Raw genomic sequence first — 11,135 nt, forward strand, 5'->3', positions numbered from 1 at the left:
AACTAACTAAGAAAGTCTTTCTGATTTTAGCAAGCTTGTCCATAATAATTCAAAAATGTTGCTTCCTACTACTATACATATGTATTACTGCTAAGAGAAAATGAGATCTTTGCCTTTTAAATGACGAAGCAGTTGGATTATATGTACAATATAAATTGTGGTCTTTCAAAGAGATGGTATGAACTATCAACTTGTTTTAGGAATGCACTCACAAGAAGACGTGGCATGTGTATTGATATGGAGATCTCTGAAGCGATGACAAGTGTTAATTTCCCTGGCTTCAGAGCTGTTCAGTTGGACCCATAAAGGAGTCTATTTGGCCTGTTCACCTCCGAATGACTTTCAAATTTTGAGAACACAACATCTTTGGTTATGTTCCCACCACTTGTCCAGCTGGGAGAGTAAATAAAATGGCTTTTGTGATAGCCAGAATCTAATAATATTCCCAGTAGGATATTCTGTCCTTATGCTTCTTCTTGACAAATATTCATTCACGTTTTAAATTAGCAATTACGCCTACACAAACTGTGCTGATTCTTATTAGGTTACTCTATAAATGAAATCACTTCATTTTCTTTCCTCACCTCCCCACCATCCTGAGATGTGGGGAGGTCCAGGATCTCAGTCCTATGTACTTTGCTTAATTTGTTTTTTTTGTTTTTTTTGGCTTTTTTGACTTTCTTTATGTTATCACTGGTCACAGTACTATTATTGCTGATATGTCTCCTCAACATTGGGCCCAACCACAACATTTATGTACAGTACATACTTACAATATTAATAAATCAAATAGACTACTTTGTAACACTGTGGTTGAGATATTGTCGAGAAAGTTCTACTTTGTTTTCAGGACAGAAATGGGAATAAATCCACATGGCTCTATTTTAATTTGATCACAGGGGCCATCGGTGGTCCTATTTAGTTCCTGGACTGCTTGAGCCGAATGACCTTTCAGGCCAAGGAGTATCCTCCTTCATACCCCCTTTAGGTATGACTTAGTCTAATGATACTGATTCTCATTTTGGCAAACAATTTCTATGATATTATTAACTTCTATGTATTGCATTACTTGAGGTACCATGGTTTGGCATTAATAATTGCTATGTTTAAGTACTTAAGGTTAAAGCAGATAAATCAGTGCAACATTATCAGTGCTAGATGAGCTAGAATTTTATAGATACAGTAACTAAGTGTATTATACAGTCCTGTGTTACATCTGTTAAATACAGTATGAAAAATGGTTGTTCTCAGTGTAAAAAATGAAGTTTGAGTGTTATATAGCAGTCCTTTGCGTCCCTGATTTAGTAGCAGTTTGAGTGCCAATGTGCCAGTACTGTGTCCTGACTGGCAGATACACTTTTACTACGCTAGACTTTGATGAGGGAAATTAAGACGTCCATTTACTGCAAAGTGCATAAGTACAACTGTCACAAGCATTCGTGAACCATTTGTGTAGTAGTGCAGTTCAAGCAGGTGACATGACAACACCAGTGAAAGGTGCAATGACAACGTTCAGTGACTTTTTCAGCTCGGCTCCTGTATCCACGACCGCAACACAGAAGTTCACAGCCATCCAGACCTAAGGAGGTGCTGTTACATATTCGTCCTGTTGTACCTGGAGTTCCAGTCTTTTCGCTGGCACTGCAGAAATTTGGGGACTTCTCAAAATATACAAGATCTCTAACAGAAGGCATTGCGTGAGTGGGGTTTTCTGGTTCCAGATGTGGTACATCACTACGAGAACCACCACGGTTACTGCCGTTGTTACTGTACGTAACTTTAGAAGCACCATCAAAGCGGTCTTTTAGTGCATCACCAACTGCTCGGAAGGGGGGAAGGCGCATCCAACAGGTTCGTAGGGAGCAGGATCCTGACATTCCATGACACTTGCATTCCTGCCGCATCTCTGACAGTACTGTCTGGAAAAAAACAGGAAATGTAATTTCTTGTTCTAAAATTTACACACTGATTTAGTACATGATTGATTGTATCACAAATTACAAGAACATGGATGGGTTTTTTTTGTGGCCATAAATAATCAAATGATATACTGTGTCATCATTATGTTGGTGACCACATCTCTGTCTTATAGCAAACAAGCAGGCATATAGGTGGTAATGTTCAATGGCAAATCTTACCAGTGCCAACTGATAATCATTTTAAGTTTTATGAAGAGGAATAAAGGAAAAGTGGAAGTGCTAAGTGGAACCCCAGAAAATGTTTTGATTTGAGTTTTGAATAGGAAACATTTTTTTTTTTTTGCTGTCACAGTCCCTTTCGGGGAGAGTTTCCTTCACTCTCTATCCTGATGAACCCTAGAACTGAAACAGGAAGTGATGATATATCTCCAAAATGGTAACACTGGCAATAATGAAGACACGACAGAAGTTCTGACCTTTACCCACTCTACTAAATAAAAGTATGTCAGTTGGAGAGTGTTGCTTTATTTTTCTCTCTGTGACCAGCATTACTAGGACAGTAACTATGTAACTAAAACACAAAGTGAGGGAAATCCAGACAGCAATAAAAAAAAGAGGCAAAAGCAGTTTTGGCTGGGGGAGCTTTATAAAGAGGAACTTTACTATGTCCATCAGCATTAACTATTTTAATTTTTATGCTGCTAGCCTTAGTAAGAGATATTAAAGTATATTATATTTACTTGTTTTCATTTTCTCTTAAATTTTTGGTTTCTGGCATTGGTCAAAATGATGTGGTAAGCACACCCTGCTGCCTGCATGGCTGAACTAAGGGCAGATGGATTCCAGAAAGTAAATGTCACATGAATCATCTGTCCTTACTCAAGATGGCTGTGGCTAGAAATGCTAGGGTGGTGTATTTCAAAGTGATTTCTCAACAAAAGAAAGTATGGAGGCATTTCGGTTTTGGGTTTGAGTTGCTCCAATACAGTTTCAGTACGTTCTGCTTAAACCGAATATGGTAGTGAAACAATCAGTGAGTAAATTAGCGTTAGCTAGGGATGTTGCCAGCCTTTTTTCATCACAAACAATAGTAAGCATCAATTACAGAAAATGCTGCTGACTGACTAAACTTTCAAGAGCAACTGTCTGTGGGTGTCTGTTGCCACTCTTCTTATAATAGTGAGCCATCCATTGAATATTTATCATACCACACTGTCTGAATTGTTTCCATTATGAATACCCCTAATCGTTTCCCAGCCTTTACAGGTGTTGGTATTTGCAAAGGATTTAGGTGAGGTAATATACAAGCACTAATGTATTATCATATTCTGTAGGACTTTTGTGTTGTCATATAGAAAATAAAACCTTTATAGGAATTAAGTTGAAAGAGGAGAAGTATTTATACTTGATATGCCACTTTTACTTTTTACTGCTTTCTTGGTAATAATTTCCAAAAATACTTACAAACATATCCATGATTATTATTAAGGTTAATTTCTATATACCAGCTTGTAGTGTATCTTTAGTGGCACTTTGAGATGCATTAAGTAGTGTGCAAGCCTTTACCACTCCCTAGACTGGGTAAAGTTAGTAGGCTTCCACTCTGGGTGTACATCACATGATTTGTCAAGCCAACTACTCTCAACATGAAAGGAAGCCCTTTAAGGTCCATTCACACATTTGCATTTTAACACATGTACAGGAATGCATGTATTATCAAAGGCAATGTTATAGATAATAGAAAATAAAAACAAGAGGGCGCAAAGGCTTATTATCTAATAAAAAGTATATTAAAAAATATGCCAATTATTAACAAACGAAATCCAAGTGACAAGAAGATCAAAATGCAGATGCGTATCCCCAAGACCTAGGCATCACTCAGCTGCACATGCTGATGTGTTTCAAGAGGCGAGCCCTTAAGTATAATGCTTTGAGGTATAGGACGTATATATATAAAAGTATATACACTCACATTTTATGGTGCATACATGCACCTATGAACCACTATGAACCGTCTGCTGGGTAGCCTCCGGATGCCTTCCTGCTCCCAGCTTATCAGGAAGGCATCCGCAGGCTACCCAGCAGACGGTTCATATCGGTTCATAGGTGCATGTATGCACCATAAAATGTGAGTGTATATGCTTTTATTCTACATAAATAAAGTTTTAAAAGATATAAGCACTATTTGGAGCTATTTTTTCTACATGACATCGCCCCCTCTGGAGAGTCGGAGGTATATGTAGGAAGGTGCTGCCAGCGAACTAGCAGGGTCTGAGTGGAAGTGAGGAGAAGTGTCCTAGAGGAGGAACCACTACCACGTTTTGGGGCTTATATATCTCTTATCTAAGGTGAGCGCCCAATCACAAGGGGGTGCACGGAGTGTGAAGGCTTTGTGACATATCGATCACGCACACTGGCTGGGAACACGTCCACACACTTGGTGGATTGAGCACAAACAGAGGATTATCTACAAGCACTTGGCACTTTTTATGCACTAAGGACTCATAATTCGAAATATTTATAAGCACTTTATGGACTATATTTGATATTGACCACATTTATTTATTTTTTTGCATGAGAGGACATAGTAAGCACATTGCAGGATTTAAGGAAAATCGATATATCAGTATCGAACCAACACACAGCACTTTATAGTTTGATGTATTGATTTATCATTAAGGCCAATTATTTATTTAGCACTGAGTACATATCAATTATTGTTTTGGATTTTATAGAGTATGGTGTACACTTCATCATCCTTGCATCAAACAATTGGATTTTAGTTATACCATACACGGTACAATTTGGGATTGCCACTAATATTGTTAGATCAATATATACATAGTGATTTTTAATTTTGCGCAACACTATTCAACTATTAGCACATTGCACTTTTTGAGGAGTGAGGTGTTTGCAGCAGCTTAAAAATCTAGGTTAGGGGGGTAGCTCGCAGGACTCTACATAGCTAAATAGATAATTGCTGCCAGTGGTTAACCTGAGAGGCAGAAGGTGCTCATTGATCAAGGAACCCCTAACAATCGGAAGAACCCTGGTTGAGAAAGGCTGTGTAGAGTGTTACTTTCAGATGAGGAACTGTTGACATAACTACTGTTATTACCTTCTTTCCTTACAATGGGGGAGATGCTCAAATTTAGCTTAGAGCTTGCCAAAACACTTACTCTGTGTCAGCGCCCAGCTCCTCTACCACATATTGCTAAAGTAAAACCGAATATTACAAATGTAAGAACAAGAAAAGATTTTATTGCATTATGGGAGATGACCTTTTTCTTGTTTGCATCTACTTAAAACATCCTGTGGAGGTAAAGTGTACATTTACAGAGGATAAAATATAAATGATTACACATGTTTATGTTGGTGAAGACAACATAAAAGCTTGATTTTCTTCATGAAAGAAAAAGAGAAATAAAATGGAATCTTTTTATAACAGTATGTTTTTTACTTACCATTCTGCCTGCCTGATTGTTATGTAAGTTCACCAGATATTTTAGGTCTCTCCCCCTTTCACTGGAGTCAACAAACTCTTTCCCGATAAATCTTCCAAATTCAATATTGTCACTGCAACCTCCCCAATGCCAGTCTGGCCCCCCTGGACCTCGACGTCGGTAATCACATGAGCAGGACTCAATCGAGCCCTCAGAACAGGAACGTGCCACGGAATGAGTCACACCAGCACTGGTTATAGCAAACACAAAGGCCGTCTCCCTGCAGCCTGTGAAAGAGTAAGAGCTTTGTTACTTATACACAAAGTGTTAACATAGTTAAAGTAAATATTTGAAATGTAGTTGCCATTGGTTACAGCAGGATACATACATTGTTGAACAGTTCCCCCGTAATTCTTACCTCGGTTAATAATCTTTCCAAACACCTGGTTTCCAGGCCCGGTGGGGCAGTTCCAACGCCGATTTCGAAACTGCCACTTGCACTCTCGGATAGCACTGAGAAGCCCACGGGTGATGCTTTGGAGAATGCCTGGATTTTGACGGATAAGACGCCTCTGTCTTCGACTTAGTAGCTGAAGACTTGGATCTAGCACCAGAGGAACTGGGCCTATGTCTGACCCAGGAAGCACATTTCCAGAGGAGGCCACATTCACTATACCCCTGTGAAAGGACAATAAAGTCAGGATTAGCTATACAGGTATAGGCCATAAACATTTAATACATTAGTGCATCTATCATGAAAAGAGTCAGACAGCATTGATATATCTTTAATACCCTGTAAAATATATATCCTTATGGCCTTATAGTGATGTAACACCTGTATAAAACATAATTTTGAAAATAGTGATGTTCATGAGGTATTACTTATTTTAAAGTTGTAGAGGAAGCAGGTAGGCTGCCATTTCTTATCTGTCCTATTGAAAATACTGATCCCTTGGCTGCCATGCTGATTCAATGGCTTTAGTACTTTCTCAGTTACTGTAAAATAAAGCAGAAGTAGGATGCTACTACCCAATAAGATTAGAACATTTCTTCAGAGCTACCTAGGTGCGGAAAGGCAGTCTCACTGGTAGTGAACAAGGCCCACAAGGCTGAAACATGTTTACATCTGCTGTCTGTTACCGTGTCTTTTATGAAGAATCAATACGTTTTGAAGATTTTAAAGAGCAAGCAAGGAGTTGTAGACTATCTTTTCTCAGTTACTGACCTGAAACAAGAATTCAGATTAGTAGTTCAGATATCACGCTGACTTTTCTGATCTGTATGCTTGTCCTGGCCAGAAACAGCCAGGAAGGTAGTATTTATAGAAGGAGGTAATTGATGGCAGCTTCCATCTTTCTCTCAGTACAGTTTTCCTTAATAAATTTAAATGGTCAGTTATTGCGAAATATGTGGAAACTTATGCATTTTATTTTAGTTCTAGGTTGAAACGAATTCCTTCCAAGGCATATTGTATTGTACAATAAAAATATCATTGGAAGTCACTTCAGAGTTTTATAAGCTGTTGATTTAGGCCTTTATATGGCATTGGAACTGTAGTGTGACTTGTAAGATGTCTATATTGTATAGCAAACATTCCAAATCATACATTATTAGCAGTAAGAATATCTACTGCTGATTTGCTGAATTACAGTACATGTATACTGTATAGGAACATTTCTAAATTCTTAGGGTAATAAGTGCTATAGATAATTATCACAGTTATATTTGGACAATCATACTCTGTAATCACTAAGCTATTAAATATATCACCTCTTCTGGGTTTATTCTATGGAAACCACAAGCCTTCTCCTATGTGTGCATGGACGTGTAAGTTGGAGTGTTATGTTACCATGGTTGTGGTTAGATATATATCACTTGATGGGGCTTGTAGGGGAAATGGCAATCATGGTTTCATAAAATTAACTATATGGCTATTTTGAAACAGATCATGTGAAACCAGTTTAAGTCTAAAAATGTAAAAGCTGACAAAAATGTACTTCACTGGCTGATGCTGTAAGGTATAAAATATGATTAAAATACATTAAATATGTTAATATACTTTTAACACTTGGCTAACTCTTTAATCTAAGAATGAATCTTCAGTAAAGACCAATACATGTCGTAAAGGTTGGGCATGGCAAGCTCTGATTTAATGTAAAATAAAAAATATAATGGTGGTATTCTGTAATGATAAATATATGATATATGATGGTTTCTTTAATCAAGTTGTAAACATAAAGTCCATATATGAATTGTCTTATCAGCCTAGAACTCTGTTGTGTACATTCTACATTGCTTTCTTGTTATGCTTGTCATACTGTACATAGACCATATGCAGGTAAGAAATATAAATGATATAAGAGATGCAAATTAGATAATTGACAGCATATCTATAACGTGATTGGCAAATGAGAAAGTATCTTAATATCTAATCTAATATAATTTCGAGAGATTTCCCAGACTTTATATCCTTACGTACACTGTAATTGCATCTCTGCAAAGTACACCCACAAGATATCTATATTTGATGATTGTGAAAAGCACTGTAGTTGTAGTATTGCAGCTCAGATACAGTAACTGCTTACTTAAAGTGCGTCTTGTGGTGGTAACATAATGTAATATTGCACCTCAAGTAGGTTGACAATGGATAATATAGCATAGAGGTACTCATCTTTTCTCTACTTTTATCCCAAGTATAAAGAAAAACGGTTTTCTGGAGCTTCTACATTTGCAAGCATTGCTCAGAAAAACCTCATTGAATGAAAATTATTTTTAAGAATTTTTGAAACCCAACGATATATTGTGATGCCACAGTTAAGGTTTCAGCCCAAAGTCTGAGGACCTAGGTTAAACTGTTAACGTAAATAGACAGACACTAGAATCAATGAAAGGAGATGCACTGTCATGTTAAGTGTATTCAAGCTGCACTGTCATAATGAATGCATGTTAAATGCAGTGTTAGTTGTGACATGAATGTATGCAAAGGGACACTGTATTACTAAATGAAGATGAGATGCATTCATTGTAGGTAATGTTGACATCAGGAAATTGAAAAGAAAGAAGAGGTTCAATCATGTACTTTGTAATAAATGTAGATAGGTACTCCATATTAAAAACAGGATCAACCATGCCTGAAAATGTTAAAAATAAAAGGCAATATTAATTACATGAGATCAGTTCACATCAATTTGGTGGTCTATGGGCCAAATTGCATTAGGTTTATTCAGGAAAGCAGTGCAAAGAGCAAAAGCGATGTATACAGTGCAGTAGACCATGACAACCAGGCAGGTTTTAGATCACTAACGTCAGCTTACTGAAAAAGGCAATCTGATTGGTTGATAAGCATCACTGGGCTCCACACATTTCTTTCTAGTTTATATGCCTATAGTTAACAGTGTTAATTTAGGAGCACTGTTTCTTGTATGTAATTTAGCAAATGTAGGTGTACAGTAAATGTAGATTAAACGTAGAATATGTGTAAGACTCGGTTCACACTATTACGACTTGCCAGGCGACTTGGTCAGCCTGGCAAGTCGCGCACCGCCGGGTCCATTGAGTAGTACAGGGCCGGTTCTACAGAAAAAGGGTCCTGTACTACTTCGGGGCGACCTGGAGGCGACTTGCATAGACATTCATGTTATGAAGTCTGTGCAAGTTGCGCCGAAGTCGCGGTGCACGCGACTTCACAGGTCGCCCCCGAAGTCGGAGCGACCTAATGTGAACGGGGGCTAATACTAATAACAATACAGAATGTAGTTAATAAGGTGCACAATTTTGTAGGATACAGTAGCAAAACATTTATAAGCTGGGCATATTTATTTTTGTATTGTGTGACTAGAGATAATGCACAAAGCTGAAATAATGTGAACTGATATACAGAATGACGTTTTTTGCCCTGTCATCATGAATGCAATTTGATGGTAGGCTGAAAATGATATGAAATGATGTGTCATTACAAATGATAGGCAAGACCAAAGACCATTATTCTATTGTCAATTTCAATTTTCAATTTCAATTTCAATTTTCAATATTGAAAGATATTGAAAACTGAGCAATAAAAATGCCACCTGTTGGAACTTCTCAGATCTTAGTTTGTAAAAGCCTAACTAACATAAATAAATTAATATATTAATTGATGGACAAGGTTAATTATCTATAAGTACATGTAAGGTATGTTGCATAGAGCATTTTAAAGGTTACTTGCAATGGCTTTTTCTTATAGATAAATAGTAGATTTTATAAATAAATGAATGATGAAGTTATTTATTTTCGCAGAGCATACAATTTTTTTTTTGCTGATCTGTATTTTTATTGAATGTTGCATTTTTCAGTTTTGTCATGTAAAGCGCAAATCCTAAACATATACAATTTTGCGTACATAGGCGTGCGCACAGGGTGTGCCAGGTGTGCCAAGGCACACCCTAATCACCCTGTGTGGCATAGATCCCCCCTGTTTAAACTCCTGATATTTCACCAAAGCCCCCTAAAAATTTGTAAAAACAAAATAAAATTGTAAAAAATAATAAAAAATAAAATAATACAAATAAAAACTACTGACACCAATCTCTGCTCCACTGATGCCTCCACTGCTCTACTGCCACTTTCAGTATATATACACATTCACATGTGTGTTTGAGCTTTTGAGGTGCACACCCTAATGTGATAGGCTGTGCACACCTATGTTTGCGTACAATTGCTATACTGAACATTCTGACATGTGCACACTACAGGTGCTACTAAACTATTACTATAAAATGAAACACATTACATTTGACAGCATTGCCAGATGGGCAGGTATCACTCACCACCACTTGCCACTGTTATTCACAGCCATCGTATTAGAAAACGAGGAGAAAGCCAGAACCCACAGAGTCTTAAGGCTGACCAGGAAAGTAAGGATCCTCATGTCTTCAGGGAAGGTGCAAGGTGCCTGGCGTAGGATGGATGCAAATCACTGGTGTTGACCTCTACTCATGTCACATCCACCTGTGAATGGCTGTCAGCGTTCACTAAATGCAGACAGCTGAGGGTCAGCAGACACTTGAAATATGTATCTCTCAATTGCCAAAGAAGCACTGCTGCTGTTGCTACAGCTTAACTCCTGGATTGTTAGGGATGAGTCCTCCTGGATTCAGCAAAACACAAGAAGATGTAGTGGAAGTTGGAGACAAGATCCCAGGCAGCACTGAATAAGTAGACCTCAGCTTATACTAACAATGAGGACCTGGGGACATATTCTGCCCCTACTGAGTGGGTGACACAGCGGTCAGGAGCTGTCTTTCCATCAGAGAAGGCCAAAGAGAAAGAAGGTGGAGAGAGAGATTAATACCCTTAATGGCCATAGAGACCAGCTCAGTCATTGTACAATTCCTCCCCAATCCTTCTCTGCATGACAGCCACTAAATCCAACGCAGAGGGGGCAATCCTCCCACCCCCACATCTTCAGATTTTACTTCTGCAACTATGTAGAAAAAAAAAAAAAAAATCAGAGCCAGAGGGAGCTTTTTGTGTTCTTCCAATAACTCAACAATAAGGTCTAATGTATGTTCTCATATGGATTGGCAAAGTGTAATAGTTTCTAAAGCCCTGAGAGCCTGGCCACAGGATGCGGAGAACAGAGCAGGGTCTAGGGTGCCTCCTGCGTGGATGTTTATTGACAGACACCAGGTTCTGTCCAGTGTGTGCAGTGAGCAGGTCTTATTATTTGTCCAGATCCCACACAGTCTTTTCTCGCCTCTCCCCTTCCTGGAATATCCTATCACACTGACATTAG

General features: G+C 38.1%; 1 protein-coding gene across 1 annotated transcript; it reads right to left on the minus strand.

The window, feature by feature from the left end:
* Nucleotides 1–1,169: 1,169 nt before the first annotated feature.
* Nucleotides 1,170–10,268, minus strand: WNT1 (Wnt family member 1; the record flags this gene model as incomplete). The annotated part of the gene is made up of 4 exons (XM_082247244.1): nucleotides 1,170–1,919; nucleotides 5,384–5,649; nucleotides 5,781–6,040; nucleotides 10,168–10,268. The coding sequence occupies 4 exons, from the start codon at nucleotides 10,266–10,268 to the stop codon at nucleotides 1,428–1,430; spliced, it is 1,119 nt and encodes a 372-aa protein (XP_082103370.1). The 3' UTR covers nucleotides 1,170–1,427.
* Nucleotides 10,269–11,135: the final 867 nt, after the last annotated feature.

This window comes from Pelophylax lessonae, assembly GCF_965119305.1.
Source record: "Pelophylax lessonae genome assembly, chromosome: 2".
NCBI lineage: Eukaryota > Metazoa > Chordata > Amphibia > Anura > Ranidae > Pelophylax > Pelophylax lessonae.